Raw genomic sequence first — 26,685 nt, 5'->3', positions numbered from 1 at the left:
CTTGAATTTGACTCATCCTCCTGGGCTAATCTCAGAAAATCAATGTTCGCAATGTTCTGCTCCCCAAACACGCACATACACACATAATTTAGGGTCCTTGTGGTTTGAAGAAATGTAAATATTGATTAATTTGCCTTCAGAACTGAAAAGTGTGTCTGGGTTTCTGTATGTTTTATTACCAGATTAAACCCCAGAAGGGGACCCAAAGCACCAAGTGTCATAAAGGCCATGTGAAGAGGATTAATTATACTAACCTATTTCCTATGGCTTCCATTTCTTTCCTCTTCCTGTCTCATCTTCTGGGTCTCCTTTCTTCCTGATAAGGAAGCTAGATGGGAAGTGGGTCTGGCACCTCTGAGAGGAGCAATGAGGAGGTGTTGTGTCTCTCAAGTATAAATCACCATGCTATGAATCAGAGAATATTGAAGTGTTTACAAGAGGAGACTCTGAAATCAAGCTGGAATCATCTTTTTAAGGAGAAGGAGGGCATACTGAGAAAGCAGGTACAAGCAATTGTCAGAGGCTAGTTGTGGAACCAAATGAGTATCTAAGAGGAAGAGAAGCTGATGATCTTTTTAGAAGCTCATTGGTCCATGGACAGATGGCTTGGACTACTCAGGGTACCAGAGTCAAGGACTGTAGCTAAGAGCAACTTAATCACTAGTCATACTGTGTTAGACTGAGCAGTGTCCATTTAAAGGAATTTGAACAGCATAACCACTTTTGTTTCCTACCCTCCTACTCTTTGTGTATATCCTTTTACTGATGAGGAGAAAGAGGACTGGATGACTCTCTCAGGAAGAGATTGCAACTCTTTCCTCATACCATACTTTCTAATCCAGTGGTTCTTTCTATTGTTTTGGCAGGGGACAGGCTTGGATTAATTTTGTGCATCTAATGAAAGCTAAAGATTCCCTCCCCAGGGGGAAAAAAAAGAATATGTGCACAGAAGTCTATCATTTTTTTTTAATAAAATTTCGGGACATTCATGAGCTCCCTGAATTTTGTCAACATGGGCCTTGCAGGAAGATACATGGACACAGTAAAGGATCCTTGCTCTAAACCCTGAGCCTGCACCTCCAAAGACTTCATCCACTGATAAGGGAAGCGTTGAGTGTTTTGAGAAATTTGGGGGTCACATAGAGTTCCAGCGAGTGGTGGAGAGACTCTGCAGCTGAACAGCTCCTCAGAAGAACTTTTACCAGAGTGGTATTTCTATCATCATCCTTCCTGGCCAGGGTCATTAATTTGTAAGTTCACTTATTCAACAAAAACATATTAGCGTGTGTAGTATTATACATCCTATGCTAGATCCAAGGGGAGCCAAAAATGAATGACATATGACCTCTCCTCTCAAAGGAGCTTGAGGTCCTGCAATGGAGATGATATATGCAAAGAAAGTCAGCTTAAAACAATTTCCTGAGAGGGCTTTACTGTTCACTCTCTCTAACAGAACACTTCCTCATTAGATGGACCATCATATTTATCATGATTTTTAAAATTATCCATTTATGCCTCTCTTCCAACTGATCACAAACCCCTTGAGGATAGAGACTGAGTCTTATTAATCCTCATATCTATATTTCATGGGATCTAATGGGGCACCTGGAACATGGTAATGCTTTAAAAATTGTTGAGTAGAGCACTGAAATGTGTTCAGAGAGGAGAACACAGACTAAATAAGATGTCTTACAAAAAGAGGACCCTAGCTGTTTTGTCAGAAAACAGTGGTCTGGCATTTGTCCTGTGTGTTTCTGGACCTCAGTTTCCCATCTGTCCTGGTAAGGGAGTTGGAGTAGGTGATTCTTTCCAGATAAAAAATTCTATTTTAAATAATGCTGAAAGGAGAGAAGGAGGTAAATGCCCTGGCCACCTGACCCAGTTTAAACACCTGCCTTGGTTTTACCGTCAAATAACAATAATTTCCCAAAGGTTGAATGTCAAAAGGGATAGCTGAAAAACCCCAGACACTCCGAATATTCGCTGGTTCCATTGACAAAAGTGACTTCCCACGCTTTGCCCACAGAGGGCATCCCTGCTCATTGATATGTAGACCAGGCGAAGGCAGCTGCTGAAAGCCTCCTCCGACCGCTCTTTTCTCCCTTCGCCGTCATCTCTCTGCCCCCACCCCCTTCCCGTGGAATCTTTGCCTGATCCAGTTCATTTCCCTCCGGTCTCCACATTTTCCCTTCCAGCCCTCCACTTCTTTGGATCAATGGATAGTACGGCTCCAACTCACAGCTCACACACCGCTGGCGGACACCCCAGTAACAAGTGAGAGCGCTCCACCCCGCAGACCCCTGCCTCTCCTCCCTCGGTCCCTTTGGCTCTTGGAGGAAAAACGAACAGCATCCCCAGCTCTCATGAGGATTTTGCTTTTTCAACTTTACCCAGCCACGGACAGGGAACCAGCCTCAACCTTTTAATGCACAGCCCCACCACAGGATTGCTTTCTGTCTCCTCTTGGTCCCTTCTGGATATTCTCTTTATTGATGACTCGCAAGCCCCGCGGAGAGCGGTTTTCCCTCCTCTCACTCACTCTGTCTCCTTGAGTTAGTTTTCTAAGGTTTTACTGGAGCTCGGCATCTCTTGGACCAAATGGAACTTTTTGCTGTCTCCTCTGGCTGCTGATTCTGTCAGTGGACGAGGAAAGAGGCAGAAGAGGCGCAGGGGAGGTGGAGAAAGAGGTGGAGGAAGAGGACGAGGAGGAGGAGGAGGAAGCCGAAGGGGCTCGGCGCGTGTGTGTGCATGTGTGCATGCGTGTGTGAGTGCATGTGTGTGAGTGCTGCCGCTGCCCAGGACCTCCGGCCCCGAAGGTGTTGGCTGAAATATGGAGAATAGTCTTGGATGTGTTCGGGTACCCAAGCTGGCTTTTGTACTCTTCGGAGCTACCCTGCTCAGCGCACATCTTCAAGTCACCGGTAAGAGGTTCTTTCCTTTATTCTCCTCGCACCCACCCCCATACTTACCCCCTTTCCCTTCTAATTTCATCTGGGGAGTATTAGCATTGGGGTAGAGAAAGAAAGAGCAAGATGATCTGCGCTAGCTCTGCTCCCCATTTCCTCACCGATGATAAAAGACTGGAAGACTTTTTTTCCCCCATGGGGGCGGAGGATGTTGGCAACTGGGGAGAGGGGTGCCTCTTTGCTCTTTTAAATCTTGTGCTTCTTGCATCTTTCGTTTTGCAAATACTTGAGTTGGTTTGGAGAGCTGACTGACTGGGGCAGGGAGGAGGCAGGTGATGGGGCTGTCGTTGAAAGGAATTGGGTTGGATCCTTAAAGCCTTGGAAACCTACCAAGGGAAGGGGAATTGGGGCAACAGGATCAAGTAGGGGAGGTCATCCGTCGGGGTGCTTTGGGGAAGTCTGTGCAGAATGTAGGTGGTGGGGCTGAGTCGTTTGTATGTGCTTATGTGAGTCTCAGGTTTGGATTTTTAGCCTTGGTGATTGAGAACCGAGAAAGGGGACAGCTAATGTGTTTGGGTACTTTGGGGGAGAGGACGGTGGTGCCGAAAAAAGCATAGAGTTGCCAGGAGGAAAGAGGTGTGTTTTATTTTATTGTATTTTATACAGTTAGCAAGCTAAGTCTCCGTGTATCTCCAGGATACTTCCAAACTCCAAATAATTGATATTCCGGGGAACCAGCCCCCTGGCCCTGACATTTGGCAAGCGCAGTTTCTAATTAAAAATGTCAAAACTGGGATTGGATTGGGTTATAGCAGGAGAAAGGATCTGAGGGATGCTCAGGGCTGCTGCAGTCTCCTAATACGGAGCTGGGGGCTTTCACGGGCAAAAGAAGAAAAGAAAAAGAGCAAAATGACTTACTATAACATCCATTCATTTTGCCGGGCCTCACCACAAGTGTAGATAGGCACTGGGATACAGGGGGCGGACCTGGCAGGGAAGGAGAGGGGAGCAGCTGACTGAGCATTCAAATCCCTTTGGAAACTACCTTTTCCCTTTTCTTTATCCGAAAGAAGAGGAGCCTCCGGGCAGGGGCCGAGCGTTGGTTAAGAGCCCTCAACCCACGCCTTGGAAATTAACAGGGAATGGAATGTAAATCACTGCAAAGCGCCCTGCCCCCCCGGGAGCCTGCAGCTCCTGCTTTCTTGTTCCCGCTAAGTGCTGCATGGCCCAGGGTTGCGAACCCAGTCGAGAATGCGCCTCTCCGGCGGGTAGCTAGGGATTCAGTCAAACACGGGGCCAGCAGAAGGCTCCCCAAATCCTGGCGCCTCCGCCGGAATCTGCGCATCCACACCAACGGGACTCCTCACCTTCCTTTGGCCTGAGAGAGCGAGCCGAGCGAGAGTGAGGGGTGTGTGTGTGTGTGTGTGTGTGTGTCCGTCCGTTGGCCAGACAGAGCGAGCAAGCGAGAGGGGTGAGTGTGTGTGTGTGTACGCGCGCGCGCCCACAGCCGCATCTGCGCGACAGGCAGCCCGCGCTCCCTCCCTTCCTCCCTCTTGGCCGGTCCCCTCCTCCCCGTTTCCCTTCTCTCTCTCTCTCTCCCCCCCCCCCAGCTTTGTCCTCGGCAATTACTCCCTCTGAAGGGGGGGGGGGGGGGGGCCCGTCCTTGCTATAATGAATAGGTGTCTTTTTAAAATTCCCTCCTCGCTAGACGCTAGAGACTGCTGCGGGGAGCACCCTTCTTCACAGAAGACAAGAGTTGCGCTCTTTCAGGCGGTCTGGGACACCCCCACGGAAGGGAGAGGGGAAGTTTAGAGGGGGCATCCTTCGCTGGGTAGAAAGTCCACCAGGCTGGGCCTGAAGTGCCTTAGCTGAAAATATTGCATTAGACAAAGGTGTGCAAAAATCGACAATGACGTTTTGTCAATTACACTGAAATATTGTAAAGCTGTTACCCAAGTGACTTTGGCCAACGGTGGGGGGGGGGGGGGGGAAAGGAATAGAGATTTATATATGTTTTACTTATATCTAAATTAATTAAATATTCCCTTCTCGTTTATTTTTCTTACTTAGAGATTTGGGGCTATACAGTATTACTGCTTTATTTTAATTTCATCCTCACTTCAACAGACAACTCTATGGTTGAAGAGGTAGACAAAAATATACATATACAAAGGGATATGCCTATGGATAGGCTTGCGGGTCTAAATCTTTAAGCTTTTCTGTATTTCTGAATCTATTGCTGTTAATTGCAAATGAATTGTGATGCATTTTGCACAGGCTCTGAGAAAGTAGATGGTGCAGTTTTGAGATATTGCTAATTCACATCAGTCTGGTCTTCGCTCATTAATCTGTTTCTCTTCTTTCTCTTAGTAGCAATTTCTCCTCTTCAGGAACATAGGAGGGAATTAATGCTGAAGAAATAATGGTTCACTCTATGAAAGGACCAGTAGGAGGTGCCCTTAATAAGGCCAAATGCCTAGTTTACGGGTAGTGAAATTCCCATTCAGCAGGATGTTTCAAAGACTTTGTTGATTGGTAACAAAGGATTATGGAGACTAGCACAATAGCACTGGATATTTTCCCACTTCCTAGATAAAGTCTGAAGCTGCTGTAGATTTTTATGAAACCATTGTGACATAACAAAGGTCATCTTGGAACAGTGTTGGCGTAAGATGAGGACTAGGTGCTGGAGGAGGGTGGTGGCCTTTCAGTTGGCTTTTGTAGATACCATCTCCTTATATATTGGACTTGAGCCACAAGCGAAAGTACTAAGTAGAGTGTTGGGACCTCTGATGAGATGAAAATTTTAGATGTTGGATGTTAATGAAGGCAATAGCAGATATACATGTTTATTAATTAATTCTCTATATGTATGTTTGTGTTACATCCTATTGACAAACGTCTGTGAGAGTTTATGTAGTTTGGACCTGGTGAAATGAGGTTTTGCTGCCTCCAGGACCCACCCCTTCTAATCCCTCAACCATAGCAGATCAGATGTCCCCTTCTGGGTTTTTCCGTTGAGTGGAGCTTGGTGGTACCTGAGGGTGTCCCCTCCTCTGTGAGTGTGGCAGTGTGAATCGCCAGCCACCTGTCAGAGCATCCATATCCCACAGAGCAGCGGTTACCCTCTGAGTTACGAAGCATGTGAAACAGCCACCACATGTGTTATATGTGAATATATTAGGCTTAGTGCATTTGCTTGAATGCTCTTAAAAGCTGGACTGGCTTGAGCTGCTGATAGGCATTTTTTCTGGGGAGAGATTTATAACTTCTCAGTGTGTATGACTTACATTTATTGTCTAGCAAGTTAACCTCTCAGCAAACTTCCTTATTGTTTTCATTGAAGAGGAAGAACTGTAATCCTACCTAAATTCCTGAATGAAGCCCTGCTGAAAGTTTCTTCTGGAGTACAGGGTGTTTGCAGGCTGTAGAATGGTCTTCTCAGAAATGGGAAACTTGACAAGCGATTTGGGGAGGTAACTTGTGGGTAGAAAGGGGATATTTTTATTTGTTCCTGGAGAGGGAAGGGATGGCACCGCATCTTCCAGAGGAATCCCAGCACTCTATCCTCAAAAGCAATCTTTTCTGAGGGGAAATGTTTTTTTCCTCACTGGCCTGAATCTCTTCTTTCCTACATCCAATCATCTAAGATTCTTCAGATGCATGTGATTTGCTCCTGGAATGTTTTTTTGCTGCACACAGTGAGGTCATCTAGTACCATCTCTGTCCTTTAGAAACCAGCCCTGATTTAAATCTTGACTTCTCAACCAAACCACTTTTTAGGTGATGCCACATGTTTACAGGCAGTGCTAAAGTTTCTGCACAGAAGCTCTCTTTCCATGGAAGACTGGGCCCTAAGATTATATTTTGAAGCAAATATGCTTTGGGGAAGTTTTGCCACCCTAAACTTTGCATGTAAAACTTCGTCCTCTGGCTTCTACTGGACAGGATAACTCTATTAGAAAAGAGTGCAGTTGTTTCTGGCTTTCTCTTAAATGAAAACCCAATCATATGCACACAAAGAAAAGGGGATTTCCACCTCCATATGCCACCTTTCCAAATGTGTGACATTGGGCTGAATTAAAATAGTGCCACTTACATAAGGACACTTCTGGAAACCATTGTGATTTCACTAGTGAGTGAGCTCTTCTTGCCTGGCTATAGATCTTTCCACTTTCTGTGGGTATGGCCTGTATCACTCTCACGAACTTGCATCAAGTTAGGAATGCATTGTTCTGTTTTGGTGTTTCTTACACAGCAACCAGCTCAAACGATACATCTTTAGTGGCTTAATCTACCTCAGCTGATAATCTCTTAGATGAGCTGTATACATAAATTCAGGAAACCTTAGTTTGCCTGTGTAAGGAGAATAATGGCATAAGCCCACTGAGGATTACTTGATTAATTAACCGAAGATAAAAAGTCACTTGGTTCTGGAAACATACTGTAATCCCTGAAGTGGAGTGATAAATACTGTGTGCATTGACAATTCATAAAATGTGAATGTGGAGTCTTCTTTTTGATTTGCCCTGTTTTTTTCATTTTGATGCTCCCGAGGAGGATTGAAGAGTTTCATGAATTGTCACAACAGTTACACCTTAATGAGTCACAGCCTGGGATCTCACTAACTCTTGATTGAAACACACCGAATGAAGTATCACCATACTGCCCAGCAAATTGCTCTGTAGCCTGTGAGTGGGTGGCTTACTTCTCTCCGGCCTGTCTCTAAGAATCATAGCTCTCCTCTTTAAACTGTATGGCCTCAATACTGCCTCTCCTGATACAACCCAGGAAAGGCTTTGTCACCATGAATCCAGGCCCCTGGTCCATAGACACTGTGTTTAAAATGCTGTATTATACTTCGCAAGGTCATGGGGATTTGCCTTAAAAATTTAAAATTTTCGTGAGTGTTTCTTTTAGTGGAGAGTTAAGTTGTACTCTGAAGACAGCTAAGTAGTGCTCTTAACACAGCAGACTCTGACTAGTGGCCTCTCAGCTAGTATTATTGAAGTTCTAGAGCTCATCAACATTAAGAAGATAGAGGAGTGCCTACTAGAGGATAGTAGGTTATGCCAACCTGGGCATGCTGTTTTTTCAGGAAGCTGTTACTGGGTTGGAATAATATAAATTTAATTTTCTTCGAAGTTACTACTTATCAGAGGTCAAAGCATCTCTTAGTAGTAGTATAGTATCTGTAGCATGGCAATGATCCATCTTTTTCTTCAAAACAAGACCTCAAGAAAAGCGAATGTTAAACCTGTCTATAAGACAGGATGAACAATCCAGAGATTATTTTCCCTATAGACCAACTAAAGAAATATGCAAGATAAAATTACATGTTACATACGCCAAGTGGGTAATAGCAAAAAATAAAATGCAAATTTTTGTACACCTTTATAATTGCAGCACTCAGGTAAATTACAGCACAATTTAGAACCATGCTTTTCCTTCCTCCCACAGTGGAGTTATTGATTCCTTATCTTATATTTCTCTGGTTTAGCACTGTACTAACATGCCGAAATACAGGTTGGCTGATTGATGATCAAAATTACTATAGTGCTCTAAAGTTCTTTGACAAATTTTAGCCTGAGGTTAACAAAGCAGCCCCTTTCACTCAACTGTTTAGCAAATATGTTTTTCTTGATGGTTTCGAAATGCCTGAACTCTGTCTGGTGGTAGGGTTTAGAAATATGTAGTAATGTGTACAGTTGAGTATTCCTTCAATAGTATTCATCACTATTGATGGTAATTTGCCAATGGTAATGCTAGTACATGTTGTTTTTTATAAATAGCTCCAAACAACCATATTGTTCACAGCTTTCATTTCTTGGGGGGTAAGTTCAACCAGAAAACACACAAATCATCCCATATTTATTGATCATATTTTTAAAGTCTATTACTATGACATGTCTTGGGTGGGAAAGTTTCTCTTCTCTGCTAAATTCCCTAAGCCCAGTGCCTATAACTCATGTCTTATTTTCATGATGTACTTTAGCTTAATTTCACACATCCAAATTCTGTGACTTCTTGCTTGCTCAGTCATCTCACAGTTTCCAGGGAAGAAGCTTCTTTATATCCCTTGTGATTATTATGATGGGACTTAACAGGGGTATGTGTTACAATTTGGGGATTTTTGCCCTTGTCCTTTGCTCATCCTTTAAAGATTGGTTCTTGCTAGAAGGCTACTCTTGAGAGTATCTAGGACAAAGATGTTCCACTGAATTAATCTTAATGATGCGGTCTAATGAAAATACCAACTCATTAGTGCATTTTGACCTAACAGGGCTAATAATGCCAACATTATTCTAGTGTCAAAAATATTCTTAAATATGTTTTTACATTTTTATAAGAGAACAAAGGAGTTAAACAGTTAATATAAATGTTATTTACTCATGTCAGTTTTCTCAATAACAGAAATTTCTGGTTAAATGGCAACATTTTTAGATTTACTTGTTTTTCCATAGTCTTTAAAAAACGTTTTCTCACTTAGCGGTCTTTTAAGAATGTAGGATATAATATAATCTTTCTTTAATAGATCCAGAGCATCACTGTGACTCAGTTATTATATTATCTGATATTATAGCAGTGATTTCTGAGGATATTACATGCACGGCTGTTTATTTTTCCATCAAGTGGCCGTGGGTTGCTGTTTTGTTGTCTTTATACTTTTTTCCTGATTTATAGAATGCATTTTATCTATTTGATTGGGTCCAGCTGGAACTTCTTCCTGTTCTAAGACTTCTTCAGAGTAGTCCTTTTCTTTTCTACTTTTGATTTTCTAAGAAATAATGGACTGAGTTTTTTTGCAGTTCTGTCTAAAATAAAAGAGATTCTAAATCAGGACCTGAGTCCTTCACTAGAGGAAAAAACAGCTAATTGGTTTAACCTAATGGGTTTGTAAACATTTCTAAAATTCGATATTACTTTGGATGCCATTTTTCTTTGTGCAACATGTTTTTCCTTATTAAATGGTGGTGTAGACTACATAACTTTTAGTTATGTTGCTAGTTTCAACATTATATGATTTTTTATGAACTACACTGTATATACAGTGCTTGCTATAATTAATAATATATTGATGATCATGATAACAATAATTATAATGAAACAACCTGTGTACCCACCAGCAATTTTCTTAATTTTATGTTAATTAGTTTCTTGCCTTCTTTATAGTTTTGCTGCATATGCATGCATCTTTAGCATATTATTTTGCTTTACTTGTACTTAACCATTATGAAATAAATGTATGCATTCTTCTCTGATTTGCATTTTTACTAAACATTAAATATTTGAGATTCATATGAGGATTGAGGATGCGTATTTCTGTATTTGAGTCTCTTTCTTTGCCTTATAATATTCCATGATATTAATTAATCAGACTTTAGTCTACCATTGATGGACTTTTGAGAAGTATTTTGCTTTTGCCAGCAATAGTGTTATGAGCATTCTTATACGTGTCCCCCAAAACAAATTTGCCACATGTCTAGGGTGCATATATAGGAGTGGAATTGCTAAGTCCTAGAAAGGACATCTTTACTTTTTGGAGGCAGTGACAAGTTTCATCTATTGAAACTCCCACCAGGAGCATAGGAAAGTCCCCTTTGCCCCATGGGATGTAAATTAGCGTATCACTGTGGTTTTAATTTGCATTTCCCTGATTGTTAATAAGGTGAACATTTTCTCCCCATACATTTAGTGGTCATTTACGATTTGAGCCAGATAATCCTATTATTCTGTTTCTCCAACTGAACAACCATTTGCTTTGGTGGCATCAGTATTATCAGTAGTTATTCTGCTTTTCCTACTTAGCAACCTTTTCCTTTTAGGCATAGATATTATCAGTAGTCTGACTTTTAGGAGGTTGTTGCCTATATTGTATCATGCTTACTTTAGCACAGATGTTCCTTAAACACCGTCCAAATGGAAAACAGATCCTTAGCCACTGTAAGATTATTGGTTATCTAGGGCAACTCTTGCCTTGTCAGTATCCTGCCTTATCCTGTTGATTATGTCTTTGTAGCATATCGCTTACAAGGAAGCAGGATGCTGGGGTACCAGGCTTAATTTGATGCATAATCCCCTGAATATGATGAAACCTAAAGACAACTGAATCACATAATTAAAAGGGGAGATAGAAAGTCTGAGTTAAAAACTCTAGTCTGACCCTTTGAACTTGGGTATGTTTCCAGCATGGTAAAATACATAGACCCAGGATCACTGTTACATATATGGCTGTGGGTTTCAAACATTACTCATGCTTGCACACCTCCCAGTTTTTGTTTGGGTTCATAATTGTTTCACCAATTCCCATGGGACAGACTAATGAAGGGCCCTTGATGAAATGAAGCAATAGATATGCTAGCAGTGGCTTTCCTGGTGTGTTACCTCCGTGTTGACTCATTAGAGATGTGAACCAAGGCTGAGACATCTGAGCAAACCCTCTGGACCCAGAGTTCTCAATCCATTGTTGCAACATCTTTTCTCAGCCTCATGGGATCCCAGAAGAATATAAATTAGAAAATCTGCAAAGCCTTCCCTTTCATGTCTAATGTCTGGGCGAGGCTGTTCCCTGCAGGACAATTTCTAGTTATTTTTTCTCTCTGGTTTGAAACATCTCCAGGGATGGTCTGTTCCCTGTTTCCCTTGGGAAACTTTTCAGCAGCATTATCAGTTCTTACTGTTAAAAATTTATTTTATACTTCGTCCTAGATAATCCTGTTCTAAATGTGCTTCCCATTGCTCCTGTCACCCAGCTCCCTGGCTCCCATTTTCCCTTTCCAGTGACACTCTGCCTCTTCTATGAAGAAGCATGTTAGGTAATTCTAGCCTCAAATCATTCTTGTTTTCCCTCCTTAGTCTTTACTTGATGAGACTATAAATACTTAGTTTATTTAGTCTCTCTTCATACCCCTCCAGAAGCCTAATCATGTTTATTTTTCTTACCTGAACTCCCTCTAGTTTGTTTATATCTTTCTGGTCATCAAGGGCCCCTAATTTAATGGCTCTTCTAAGTAGGCTCTACCGAGTCATATATTAGAAACTGCAGATTTTAGCATAGTCTTTAACTTATTGTATAGTCATTCATGGGTACACATTTGTCTCTCTTCAAATGTGGGTTCTCATCTTTTAGATAGGACTGTCAGTGCCTAATAAAATCATTGAGGTATCATAAGGATCAAGTAAGATCAAGAGGTTGATTCAAGATAATAGTTACTGAGCATTTGCTATGGGTTTCAGAGAATTAAATGAAAGTCTTAAATGTGTTTCTGCCCTCCAAGGGTTTATCATCAAATGAAGGTGACAGGCACAGACATGGCTAAGTAGAATACGGGGCAGAATGAAGTACTCATTAAAAAAAAGAGCACAAACAAAGTGGAGACAGACTCTGAAAAATATCAACTACAGTGTTTATGCATTATAACATTAATATATTAATATTAGCCAGATGGGCTGACAGAGCCAATTCATTCATCCTTGTATTTTTAGATTGATTGGCCAAAACAAAACAAAAGTAAAAGCAGGGAGGGTCAAAAGTTGTCAATCACACTTATACTAAAGCTATAAGTATGCTAAGAATGAAGATATCGGAGGTATTCCTGGTAGATCAGACAGCCTGTTGCTATAAATATATCTCTAGACTTCCATGACCCATTCTTTCCTTATTTATTGAGTATGTGACAGGCACTGTGCTAAAGCCTCATGGAGTTTTGAGCCTAGTGAATGGAAATGCTAATCAAATAAATATGTTAATCCATAATTTCAAATGAGATAAGGCTTTGAAAAAAAAAAGAAAGTATTGTAGGAGAGTGACTCAGACTGTATGTTAAAGAAGTCTTCCCTGAGGAAGTTGTGATTGACACCTGAAAAATGAGTTAACTTAGTTAAAGAGATGATGTTTGAGAGGGGAGGGAAGAGAATGCTAGGTAAGAAAAGTAAGTGCAAAGAACCTGTGGTGGGAGGAAGCATAGTGAGCTCAAGGAAGATCAGCGTACCCAGGGCCCGGAGAACTAAGCATTATCATGGCTCAGCTGAGGCTGGAGAATACTTTTAGATCCTCTTTCTCATACTCAATATATTGGTTGAATGGATTGAAATGAGTTCACAACAAAGACCTTCTTCTAATCTCAGCATGATTATTTAAAAATTTAAGCAAATTACATAGGCAATCTTTGCCCTGATTTTCGTATTAACTATCAGGTGTGAATTTATGAACCTACCCTGTGTGTCTAAAAGTACCTTATGGGGTTGTGTGGACATACCTAATGTGATAAAGGAAAGGAACTTCTGAAAAGTATAAAAGACTAGCAAATGCAAATGATTATTAATAAGCATGTGTAACAGGCTACTTCCACTTGGAAAGGTATCACTGAGTAGAGGGAAAAAGAACTTCACCTTTTCTATACAAGTAGGATTGTCATGGTGTTTCTTTTCACTATGTCTGCCTTTGAAATGTGTGCCTGATCACTCTTAGTGAATTAAAAAGAAAAGCTGAACCTAAGTTTTTTTTTTCCCCCAGATTATTTTCTCAGTATGCTCCTTTCATATACATTTCCTCTCCATTACTATTTCTTAAAAACATGGATGAATGTTCTCTTAGCTTTAAGTTACAGCTCATTTAGAAGTCACTGAGCTTGCAACATTTCCCCCACTGCTGCAGGTTAAAAAAAGGAGTCACTGAATCATCCTGTGTGTGGTCTTTGGTCATGATGAGAGGTGGTGCAGCCGAGGGAGGAAAGCATGCTAGCTATTGGGCTTGACCTTGACTTCCCCATCTGTGAAATGGAGACAAAACCAGTCTCTCTTTTCCAACTCACTTCAACAGTTAGATAAAAAAAATAACTAGTCTATTCTCCACAGTAAGTATTCCATCAGTGCTATTTTTACTATCTTAATATGGGCTAGATTTATGCTGGGATAGTCTTTATAAATAGAAAATTTCACAGGCATGGGCAGGCCACCCTAGAACCTTCCTCAATTTTATTGTTGTAGTTGAAGATTTTAAAGACTTAGAAATAAAATAAGATCGTCAGACTCCAGTAGCAGTTTTGAAATCCAGCCCATGCTCAGTTTAGGGGCCAGGGTTTAGCAGGCCTTGGTCCTTGCCTTTGCTGCAGTGAGAGGCTAAGAGCTTCTGCTGAGTTAGACCTGACACAGTGCAGTATGCTCGAACCTGGCACCATATACCACACCTTGTGTGGATTCCTCGTCCAAATTAGCCTCCTCCATTAACTCTCTCTGATTAAGCACATTCATTTCCTACAGACCCATTGATTCTAGCATCCACTTAGCACGAATACTTGGAAGCTAGCACTTGCTTGGTTAATGTATAGCGCTAGGTATAATTTGTCCCAAAGGTCTTCTCTCTGGAGGAGGGGCTGTGTATCAATGCCCAGCCCTACCTCTTACCAATTAATTAGACTCTCTGAGATGAGGCCTAACATAGAAATAGTTATTAAATCTCCCCAGGTGATTCCAAAGTGCAGCCAACTTTGAGAACCAGTGTCCTTGGGCCTTGCTCTTCAAAGTGCGGTCCAGGGCCTGGCAGCATTTGCAACTCCTGGAAGCTTTTTAGAAATGCAGAAACTTAGGCCACACCCAGACTTACTGAATTAGAATCTGTGGTGACTGAGAAACACTGCCCTAGGACAGCAAGTACCCTTGCTCTATTTCTTTGTAAATATCTCGTGAATGGGGAAAACGCTCCAGGCATACCAGGTAGTTCTAGTTAGTTTGAAGCCTCTTTGTAGGGCTTCGACTTCAGGAGCTGGTCTTGTAATGGCAAATGATGCCAACATCAAAGTCCTCTGGCTTGTGGTTTCGTGGCTAATATATTTCTTGAAGGCCATGACATATTTCATTTTCCTTGAGATAAAAAGCCCTTGAAAATGTTCTTTAGGTGTTCCATCTGCCTTTCCCCGTCTTTCCTCATTGATGCTCAAGATAAGAAGGCACATTTTAAAAGGGTCTGCTGGTTTTCATTCCATACTTGTCCCCCTCCCCACTGTCCCCTTTCCTCAAAAATACTTATGCTCAGGAGAAAAGGCAGGCACTTGAAAGGGACATGGGAGCCCTGGATCCTTCTTTCCCCTCCCTCCTCCGTGTCTCAAGTCTGATGCTAAAAACACATATGTGCTCAAAGTGAGGCTGTGAGGGGCAACCCCCTGTTGAACCTCGCCCTGGGATAGGGAACTATCTTCAGGCCATGAAATGGCCCAAGTTCTCATCTGCCTGGGCTTCTGTGGCAGGGGAAAGAGGGCAGAACTGAGGTTTTTGAAGAGTAAAGCTGTATCGGCAGGAAGTGCAGCGCAGGGTTTTGAAGTTCTTGCTCCTCAGTGTTGGCAGACAGGAGAGCTTTAACCCGTGTGCTCCACGTCAGACGGTACCGAAGAGAACGTGGGGGCTCCGCTGTGCAGATTAGATCAATCTGAATGAAAATCACTAGTGTTCCTCCCAGAAAGAGAAGTTTCTGCTTAGCTCATGAACTGTAGGCCCTTTTCTGGTCCCGGTAGAGAATGAGTAGGGCTTTGTGAAAGGTTATGTAAGGCTGCTGGTTCTTCCCTCCCCCCCACCCCAGAGTAGAATTCTATTCATAGAGGGGTGACACAGCCTCTCAGGGGAAAAAAGAAATGCATTTCCTACCCTATATCTTAGGAGAGACAATTTAATCAGGCTTTAGGAAAGAAATTAAGGAAGAGAGGGAGAACAGAATCATAGGCAGCGAGAGTGGGACATAGGGAAAGAAATAGGACTGTGAGAGAGCATCACCGCCCTGGTTCTGGTTGCTGCAGCATTTATAGGGGCCAGTTATTCCCGTTCTTCTGGGACTGAGCGGTTTCCCAGGAAACAGGACTTTCAGTGGTAACAAGAAGACTGGCCCAGGTGAACTGGAATGGTTGGTCACCCTGAATGTGGTACTTCGGGTTGGGATGGGACTGGGGGACATTTTGAAGGACATTCAACAGTGCAGTGGTACCGTAGACAGCATGCTGTTGGCCAGAAGGATGAAGGATTAGGGGGTGGAGCAAGGCATGTTAAGGGGAGCTGTTCCAACAGTCCAGAGAAGATGGGTGCCCATTTGGAGGTTTAGAAACAACTTGTACCCTTGGCCATCATATTGAGCTCATCCAGTCCTTACCGTCTAACCCTATGCTAAAATCAAACTTGACATCTAAAACTGAAGGTGTGTTTTTGTTTGATTTATTTTCTTTTGGCTAACTACCTGGCCAAAACAACAACAACAAAACAAAACAAAACAAAACAAAACACCCACAAGAAAACAAAAAACAAAAAGCCTATCAAACAACTTATTTTCATTATCAGGATATCTTTTGTATATAGTAGGATGATGTATTTATTAGCGAAATCATATCTAAAACTTTTGTGTTTCATTGTGCTGGGTGCATATTAATCATTCAATAAATACCTATTAATGAATTGATTTCCATATAACGATTATTCTCAAGTTTGCACGGAATCTGAAGTTATTCTTGTGTTTGAGCCATGCAAAGTTTAGCTAAGGATATGTTAAATTTTAGAGTACTCTGCTTTTAACTAGAGAAATTTATTCTCCTTTTCCCTCTCTCCTTCTTTTCCTTCTTTTTGCTTGATTTTTTTCTTGACATGACACTATTACTAATTTTATTAACATTATGGAGTTCTTATGAAAAAATCTAAAATCAAGGAAATCTTGCCAATATTACAATGCTGATGTGTGTGTGGTGTGATGTGATGAGTGTGATGTGTGGTATGATGTGATGAGTCTATAGAATTTGCTCTCATTAAGCCCTGTTACTAATGCATTTAGGGCATTTGTCAACTCACATGTATGAAAATGGAACAGAATAAAATAGAATAATTATTTCCTACATATGTTCCCAGAAATAGACTCTGTGTTTTCCCTAGAAGAATCATTTCTGAGGATTGTGATGAATCAAAGAGTTAAAATGCTATTTTTGTAGAAGTCAAGTCAGTGGAAGCCAGGACAAGACAATGGAGATAAGAGAGTCACCCAGAATGAAAAGGTCAATACTTTGTATGTTTCAGTGCATCATTTAAGCAGGAAAGACCTCAACATTTGTTTAAGATGACCTTCTCATTGTACTGATGATCAAACAGGGCCCCAGAGAAGTTAATTGAGCCCCCAGATTACAAATCCAAGAATGAGTACCATGAGACATTTCTGTGCACATGGGATTGAATCTTGGCTCTGCCAAATTTAACTCTCTGACTCTCATATTTCAGAGTCCTCATCCTTAAAATTGGGAGAACCATTGCCATATGGGTTTTTAAATTGTATTTATTTTTTATTGCTTTTTATTTTAATTCCCGTGTAGTTAACATACTGTGTTATATTAGTTTCATGTGTACAATATAGTGATTCAGCATTTCTATTCTGTGTGGGGTTATTTTTTAAAAAATGCATTACCCTAAAGGATCAGCACAATTCTTGACACAGTGAGCACTTAGCTGTTTCTGTGTTTATGCATTCATTCAACAGACACTTATTGAGATCACGCTTGGTTTACCATGCTTGTTGGCTCCTATACGGTAGATGTAAAAAGCGTATGACACACTGCCACTCTTCTTATAGAGTTAACAGAATGCTTGGGGAAATAAGACGTGGGCAGTTTAAATATGAAAAAAAAGAAAAGAAAAGAAAAAGCAGATCCCAAGATAGTATATTATTAACCAAATGTGTGAGGAGTGCAGATAGAGAGGACGGGAAGAGGAACACTTTAGAAAGACTTCATGAATGAAGAGGGATTGAACCTGGTGTACAAGCTGGTTAGAGAAGAAGAAATGGTATTTCTATATGGACATTGCTCTTTACATGTTCAGACTCTGGGAGAAAAGAGGAAGGATGGCGAGCGGTTCACTTCCAAGAGCCATAGGCGCCCGTTCTCATCATGAACAATGGCTCCTTGACTAGTCTCTTCCCAAACAGATTTGTGATAGCCTAGGAGAAAAAGGGAGAGAAAAGTGACAAGGTCACCTGAGAAATATATTTGGCAGCATAAATAATGTAATTTTAGAATGAAGAGTTTTTGCCTGCAAGGCTTTACCTAATAATTTTAGGGAGGTCTCAGAAGGACAAATTGCTCAGGAGAGGACAGATGCCATCACACACCACATTTCAAACTTGAGATCTAGTGGCTGAGAAAGCGTATTTAGGCTCCTGAACTTCTAGAATAAGTCTGTGCTGGAAATCAACGTTTCCATCTTTTTCTTTTCACCACAGCTTTAAAATGTATAGAAAACTTTGGTTCAGGATGCCAAAATCCTTTATTACTAACACATAGAGGGTGTTAGCTAGCCCATAAAAGATTTTCTGTTCATTATACAGCTAGAGGGCAGGTAGCCCAGCTCAGAATTTTTTCAGCTTAAAGAGTTCTTTTGTTCTTTCTACCAAAATACTCAGTCATACAAGGTTATGATAATTGATAATTGCTGATGATGTTTTATGTCTGTCTGATACATTTTCCAGTGGCTTTCCTATCCATTGTCTAAATCCATCTTTCACTACCTCTAAAAAGCAGGCAGAATATTCACACATGTTTTGTGAGTGAGGTTATGGGAAGACTTGTGATCAATGATTTGTTTACGATCACACAGGAGTTACAGGTTCTGTAAGAAAAACCCAACTCTTCTGACCGAATCCATTAGTCACTAGTATATATCTGACACGTTCCAAAAGCAAGAGCAAAACAAAAAAGCAATGCATTCCACTTTTTTTGTTCCCCAAAAGTGCATGTACTTAAAAAAAAGATATCTAATGTATGGTGACTAATATAACATAATAAAACAAATTTTAAAAAAATATCTAGCACCAAAATCTTAATTTTTAATAGCATTCTCCAATAAAAGGAACAAGAGTCCCTTGGAGAAATGGCTGATTCTAGGACTTGGACTAGAAATATATGAGGTAAGTCTGGGGCATCTAATACTGCCAGAAAGTAAGGAAGTTCTTTAAAAGAAATGCAAAACCCACACTGATGGAGAAAGTCAAAGGGACACAGGAACTAACCGAAAGCTCTCAATGGCCAATGTTGGAACAATTTGAGAAACACAATAAATCAAGTAATTTTGGATTATTACCCCAAATACAAAATAAGCATCCATGAGTCCATACTGCTATAAATAAATGATTGAATAAATAAATGGGAGAGAGTAGACAAATCTATGCAGAAGGATTCCAAATAATTTATATAGATAATTCACCCTCAGGGAGGTGGAGAATAACCCCCACTCTTTTCAGCGTGGGCTGTGCATAGTGAATTCTTCCAAAAAGTACAGTATGTGTGCAAGGAGGAGGAGGGCTGTAACTTTAGAGAAAAGAAACCTGACAAACACTATGTCAGCCAGATGGTCAGGATCATCATCAATAATGATAAATCATGTTAATAGCATGTACCTCTGGTATGATGTTATGAGAATGGCACTTCATCTCTGTGATTTTTCTTTTCCCCCAAACCCATAACCCCAGTCTAGTCATGAGAAAAACAGCAGACAAACCCTAGTTGAGGGACATTCTACAAAATACCTAACCATTACTCTTCAAAACTATCAAGGTCACAAGAAAATAAGGATGGTCTGAGAAACTGTCAATGCCAAGAGAAGCCTAAGGAGATGTGATGATGAAATGTAATATTTTATCCTGCGTCAGATCCTGGAGCAGAAAAATGACTTTAAGTAGAAACTCAAGACATCTAAATAAAGTATGGAGTTTAGCTAATAATAATATGTCAGTATATATTCTCTTTAAACATTACTCATGGTAATTCTCTATTTATTGAGCCAGTGTTTGAGCTCAGGATATGTTTTTGAGTCAGGTGGACTTGAGTTTAGATCCTAGCCCTAGAACTTTCCAAGTGGGAGACTAGAACAAGACACTCTACCTTTCTGTGCCTTAGGATGTGCTGGAAATTAAGGATGATGACAAGGAAATGAGAAGAAACTTGAGTCCATGCTGACTTGCTTGAGCAGCAAACCTATCTTGGAATAGTTTTCCTCTGGACTTTCTGTGATTGTGAGAAATTAAACCTCTATTTGGTTTTAAACCACTGTAATGAGGTTTCTATCATGTGCAGCCACACTCAGTCCTAACTGCTGTGTGTTCTTATATTGAGTTATTTACTCCTCATCGTAAAACAATAAAATTGTCCTTTTATAAGTGGCAAAGTGAGGCACCAAGAAGTTGGCTAATTTTTCAATGGCTCCATGCTAGTAAATTGCAGAACTGTGACTCAAATCCTGCTTCAAAATACATGTTCTCAAATCCGTGCTGTAATTCTTAGATAAATAGTAGTTGCTATTATTATTATATTGTTATTTTATAATATTCACCTTTCCTCTCCAAATGGGCAGTATTTTCCTATGAGCCATTTATTATTTAGACACTCCTAGATTATTGAGTATCTAAATAAAAACTCAATTTTCTGTTAATCGTTTTCAAATGTCACAGTTTTCACTAACAAGTTATAAGACAGCTTCATGCACTTTAATTTCCTCTGAAAAGAAATTCACTGCCACCTTATAAAAGACTAACATTCAGACTACAGCTTTGGAATGCTAATGCCCTACCTTAACAACCAGGCTAAGCTCTGAAAGTCATACATATGTGTTGTGATTTCTCTCCCATTGTAGTGTAAGGAAATTTCACATAGTTTTGATATATCGTATAAATTAGGCCAACAAAGTGCTGTGCTATGTCTTCATTAAAACAGGAGACGGTAATAATGCAACCATGTAGCGTGGTCTTGCAGCCTTTGAGTTATGAACATTCAATAGCATCTCCTTACTTGTGCTTAAGTTGGCATTTGTGAGGAGCATATAATCAATTAATCAATAACCCAATTTTCTGTTAAAGAGATGGTGCATCATTTTTTAAAAAAATCAGGGACCATTGTATGATTTTATGAAAAGAGATGTGTCAGCAAGGAAACTTGTTCGAAAAACATTGAAAGCCTTTATTTGGGGATGATGATTTTGCTTAACTAAGCCAAAAGTGAAATTGGATACAAATGTTCAGTTCCTGAAGCATTTTATTATTTTGCAACTGCTAGAAAGGAAAGTACCAATTTGAGATTGCTGGTAAGAATGCATTGTTTTAACTCATGATTAGATATGGGTAAGCTGATTCATTTATGAAATGCACTGTGAAAACAAACTAATTCTAAAACTTTAAAGTTCAAAACTGATGGGTTCTGTCCTATTTCTTACAAATGTTGAAGTGTACGCACAGCCACCCAGCTTGGCTTCCATAAGGTCACAGCAGCATAAGGTGATGCTTCTAGGATGATAGGGCTGACAGCCATGCAGAGATGAAAACCTGGCCCTCTCAAAGCATAATTTATGTATGTTTTTATCTTTATCTTTATTATAATTTCTGGCTAAAAAGACATATCTGCTCATTGTGACAATTCAAATATTATAAAAATATGTGAGTTAGAGAAGGAAACTTCCCCATAACGCCATCCCTCCTGGGGAAACCATTGGGCAGTGGTTGTGCTCAGTCTTTTGTATCTCTCTTTCTACCTGTCATATAATTACTATGAGAATTGGAGAAAGAGATGTTTCTTTTTGCATCCCCTTAAAATATTGAGCTCTGTTTTTTTTTTTTTTTTAACCAAGTTAGCAGGTAGATAAATCTTAAAACAACAAAACAAAACAAAAAACCTCAAACGTTTGGTTTATCATTGAAAGGACGCGCTCAGGATGAAAATGGTCTCCACAAGGCAGCTCCAAGAGAGAGTCAAGTACCAGGAGTGTCTGTCGTCTTCTTTGCATTTGGAAGGAAATAAGTTAGCTCCCGGTTCTCAGAAATGGCCAACTATTCTCTAACAGCTTGCTTCTCAAATAGTGGCCTGGGCACCAGCAGCATTAACATCGCATGGGAGCTTGTTTGAGCTGCAGAAGCTCAGGCTTCATCCCAGATCTGCTCATTTGAGATTGACATTTTAACAGGATGCCTCTGTGATGGTGCGCAAGTCAAAGTTTGAGAAGTAGCCTGGCCGGTCTAGTGTGCTGCCTGCTCAAACCTCTGTCATGTTCTAAGCACTGGGACTGCTTACAAATTAGTAGTGTTGTGAGAGAAACAGCCAGTGTCCTCCCAGCCCCTTCGTGTGACTTCCAAACATGCTCACCGGACTGCACATGGTGCTCATCAAACACCGTCAAGGTCAGAGTGAGTGTCTCAGGGCATCTGCCCTCTTCATGAGGCCACTCCACATATCCCACACCTCTACCTCTGAAGTCCCAAGGCAGTTATGTCCACAGTGGTTTGGAGAAATATGCTTCTTATACCAATGATTTTTTTTTTCTAGTCCTGTACAGTTTGGTGTCATTTTGCTAATGCATTTAAAGCCTCATGACAATGAAACTGCTAGCCGTGTGAAGGAAAAGACCAGGAATATTTTTCCTTTGTTCCTATTCCCCAGTTAGTGCTTGATTATAGTAGTGGTGATGTAATAGTGCAGAAAACACCACAGAAATGATTGATGTGCTTCCCTTGGAATGTAGGTAGAAATAAATGTAGGTTGGCTTTTTCTGCTATGATAACTTCACAGGAAGACAGTGCATTAAGCCAAAGATTCTATCACCTCTCTGCAGGCAGGAAAACAAAGGCATTGCTAGTTTTCTCTTTCTTTCCTCTCATGACCATGTGCCATTAAGCCATCATTTCTCTCTGATTTTTATCAAACAGATTTTCAAATGTCACAGATTTCTTCTCTTAATGCATGAGAATTAATTGCCCTTTCTTTTGGCACCTTGACTTTGTCTTGTTGGAAAGTATTGTTTTAGGGGCCAATCAGAATTAAACTGACAACATCAAATCTAAATATTATTAGAGGTGAAATGGTGATGAGAAATAAGTTGAGAAATGTTAAAAGGAAATCTTCATTAAATTGAACTTCAACATTTTCTCCTTTTCCAAATCACTGTTTTGTTTGTTTTTTTTTTTGGTGCACTAAGTTATCATTGCTAGTCCAGCATTTAAATGGATTAGATGATGACCAATGTTATCTGGGGAATTATAAATGCAGTAACTTTTAATGATGGATCATCCAATGCTTGAGAAATGTGGTTTTCAGCTAAAACTTGGGTCTCTACTTTTCAAGCAGTCTTGAGGCTTTTTTTTTTTTTTTAAGTGAAGTCAATGGGAAACATCAGATTGACAAAATTTTGTCTCTGGTTTGTTGCAGAAATATTGGGGAGGAGGGGAAATCATATCTCACCTTCTGTCATACCACTGACTTGACCTGTAAAAATGATGAATATCAAAGAGTAAAAACTAGAAGGCACTGGATTTTCTTTTTAATGAATCAAAGCTGAGTTTCCTATAAATAATGCATTTGGGGGTATTTTTCATGGACTTGTCCACCTCCTAAAAGTTTCAGGCCTTGAATTACTCTAAGCTTGAGATGTGTGGTTTGACTATCCTATGATATCATTGCTTTCTTTCCAGGAACAATGTAATTAAACTCTTGAGTGAATGAAGAAACATGCCCTTGGCTGTGTATGGCATTTTGATTTTGAAAGCCTTCTAGCTGAAGCTAATCTGTTTTAGGATGGAAAGGTTAAGCAGCATCTCAGAATCTGGAACTGTTAGACCCAGCCTCTGAGTTCCTTTCTTCAAAGATGGCAGCCCTATTTGTAGAAGCCTGGCCATTCCTATGAATGGACAAATGATGGATTTCAGTTATGTTAGCTACATTTATCTAGTCATTTCTGCTTCCCACAGATCATTTGATGGTTAGGTTTCCTACTGGGAACTGGGATGTTGTTGCCTTTGATAAGTGGTCAATTTCTTCCTTGAAGCTATGCCAAAATCTCCCATAGCACATCTCTCTCTACCCTAATTCTGAACATTGTTTGGTTATCTGGTTGAAAACAAGATCATAGGCAATGGTAGGAATGGCTCAATTTACAATAGTGAGCCTTCATAAATTGCTAAGGGGAGGTTAGGGAGAGAACATTTGAATTCCATAATGGTTTTTATATTTAGCCCGTAGTTTATGTTATTTTCTCTTAGCATCTAAAACCTATAATTGAGTTTCTGTTCTGGGTGTGTGTTAACCCTTCAAACTAAGAGTATCAGAAGAATCTAAATGAAAATGGAATGCTGTAATGTTATCAAATGCTGAAGAAGAAAAGTGGAATCTTATGCTCTTTGGTATGGGCAAGATGAGGAATAGGAACAGGATCAAACAAAACTCTTTGTTCTTTTAGGAGCCTACATTAAAAAAAAAAAAAAACATTTACTTAGGCTGATTTATAGATGCCTTTCTAAGGATTTATTTTGCTGGTGTACAGTCTAATAGGAGACTCAGAGCTCATCATGAGGTCTGTATTCAGACCAGTTTCAGCTCAGACCAATTAACCAAATTATGCAATCAATTGGTTCTGTTTCTATTTGTGGGACTCTTATATTTTGAAATGAGAACATGGAAGTGGCAATGAGGTTCACAAGGACACCCTTCAAAACTCCTTATTCTCCTTTCTCTTATATTGCACGGGCAATGAAGAATACGGTACATTTTCTTTCCTTGAAAGATTCTTGACAGTTATTTTTTGGATACAAAGCCTCCCTTGCCCATCACTTCAGACTGTGTCTTCTTTGACTAAGAAGACTCTGTATCATTAGGGATATTTGTCAGGCAAAGATGCAATTCCCAGGAAGTTCTAGAGCCAGGAGATGAGATAGCTTTCTAAAAAGGGCACAGGGCAGAAGCAAGAGAATTAGGTTCTATGGGGAGATTAAACAAATTATTTAAACCCATTGTTGGTGTTCAGCTAGCAGGTACCAGTATGGATGTTCAGATTGCTAAAATACTAAAATAGTTCATCACTGATTGGTAGCTATTTGTTGCCCGGGGCCTCCCATATGCCCTACCTCATCCATTCTGATTAGCCACCGCCTTTGCCAATCAGCTTCCAAAAGTGTCACTTCTGAGATACCAACATTGGCTTTCCCCCAGTGACACTGGAAGGCCAAATGCACCCTCACCAGGTCCTGGGTCACCTTCAAATTCTCTAGTCTGCCAGCTAGATTGGCCTACATGGCTCCCCCATCTGCTGCTGCTACAACAACCTCAGCAGCCCCCTGTGTTCTGGCTTCTTGAAATTGTGACCCCTGAGCAAGTTGGTGTTTCCTGAATCACTGTCCTATGGATGTTGGTGGCAACTTCAGCTCTGAGAGTAGGTGAGACCAGCTGGAGGGCTAAGTCTCTGCTCTATTGCTATTTTTAAATATCATGCATGCTTCATTGCCTCTGTTCTTTGGAGAAAACATTAATTGCCCTTGTGACCTGCGGGGTCTTCATAGACTAAGTTACATAATAGGTGATTGGTTTTATGATTTCTTTAATGATTTTTTAAACTTTTATTGTTTCTATCTTATTTACCAAAATGATTGTGTTCAATGTAGAAAACTTTGAAAAAGATAAATAGAAAAAAATATATAAATCATTCATTATTACATGACCCAGAGAATTACTACTAAATTTTTGATATATATATATATTATTTTATTATGTTATGTTAATCACCATACATTACATCATTTGTTTTTGATGTAGTGTTCCATGATTCATTGTTTGTGCATAACACCCAGTGCTCTATTCAATACGGGCCCTCTTTAATACCCATCACCGGGCTAACCCATCCCCCCTCCCCTCTAGAACCCTCAGTTTGATATATATATATATTTTTAATAGTAAATGAATCATATATACCTATGTAATTTTTTACAAAGTTAATCTATTGTGAACACAGTTCCAAGATTTGTAAGAGTTGAGTGTTAACTTTAAAGTCAGCTAGTTTAGCCTCTTGGTCAAGGGAAAAAAATCCTTTATGTAACATTCCTCTCAAAGGTCTTTCAATGTGCTTCTTGATACCTGGAGCGACAGGGGCCCACAATCTTATTATACCTCCCCATGAACTTTTGGATAACTAATTATTCCAGAAAGCTCTGTTTTACTCTTGATCAAAATTCTTTATATCTTTTAACCCTGATCCTGGTTTTGCACTACTTTGTATGCATAAGGGAGTGGAAGTGGCAGAGAAAGGGCAGGCTTAGAAGGCTGTAGGAGCTGGCTCATCTAAAGCAGAGGCAAGTGTCTTTGCTGCTCAGTAACACCTGGCCATGAGATTGCATGAGTCTCTTGGGTGATCCTTTTAACCTGGTGTTCCCACTTTTTCTTTTCTACAGAAACTTAGGGACTTATGCCTTTTCTGTCAAACTGGAAAACCTTAGAGGTGATGAAAGTTCAGAAGAAAAAAAAAGTTTACCAATCCTATGGGTTTTTTGTTTTTGCTGGACACAGTACATTTTAGAAAACAAAAACAGGATGTGTTTGAAAATAGGTTGAGTTGGAAAATATCTAGAGGTTAATTTACTATCATAAGTTATGTTTAAACGTGTTTCCTTGTCACCTTCCTTGCTGTCTGGTCTGGGGAAGATTAACACGATGATACTGTTCAGTGCTTGAGGGTTTGGAAGAAGAGTGCTATGTAAATGTCAGGTGTTAGTGTAACCCTGCACAGCAGTGACTGACCATAAGGTGGCTCACATTCTCGTATTCCTTTAATGAGTTCACTCATGTATCAAGTATTGAGGCGGGGGGTATATAGTAGTGGGTCATAGACACATTCTTTGTTATTGCTTAGTGGAAAAGATGAATGAGTAAACATGTGATTACTGATTTAGTAAAATTTAGTTAAAACTGTGCTAATATCTTTGAAAGGAAAGAGTTCTTTTCTCTCTCTTAAAACATCCAGA

At 40.2% G+C, this 26,685-nt stretch overlaps 1 protein-coding gene across 3 annotated transcripts in view; it reads left to right on the top strand.

Annotated features, from left to right (window-relative positions):
• The first annotated feature begins 2,127 nt into the window (after nt 1-2,127).
• The window catches only part of DCC (DCC netrin 1 receptor), a 1,149,203-nt gene continuing 1,124,645 nt past the window's right edge, over nt 2,128-26,685 (top strand). For 2 of the 3 annotated variants that reach the window (XM_032422886.1, XM_032422884.1), the window contains exon 1: nt 2,129-2,921. In XM_032422886.1, coding sequence (XP_032278777.1) covers nt 2,831-2,921 — 91 coding nt within the window. In that variant the 5' untranslated portion in view covers nt 2,129-2,830. Of the gene's footprint in view, nt 2,922-26,685 lie in introns of all 3 variants that reach the window. The other variant, XM_032422885.1, reaches the window with a different exon arrangement.

This window comes from Phoca vitulina, unplaced genomic scaffold, assembly GCF_004348235.1.
Source record: "Phoca vitulina isolate PV1807 unplaced genomic scaffold, GSC_HSeal_1.0 scaffold27, whole genome shotgun sequence".
In the NCBI taxonomy this organism is placed as follows: domain Eukaryota; kingdom Metazoa; phylum Chordata; class Mammalia; order Carnivora; family Phocidae; genus Phoca; species Phoca vitulina.
This window is presented reverse-complemented; position numbering and strand designations above follow the sequence as displayed.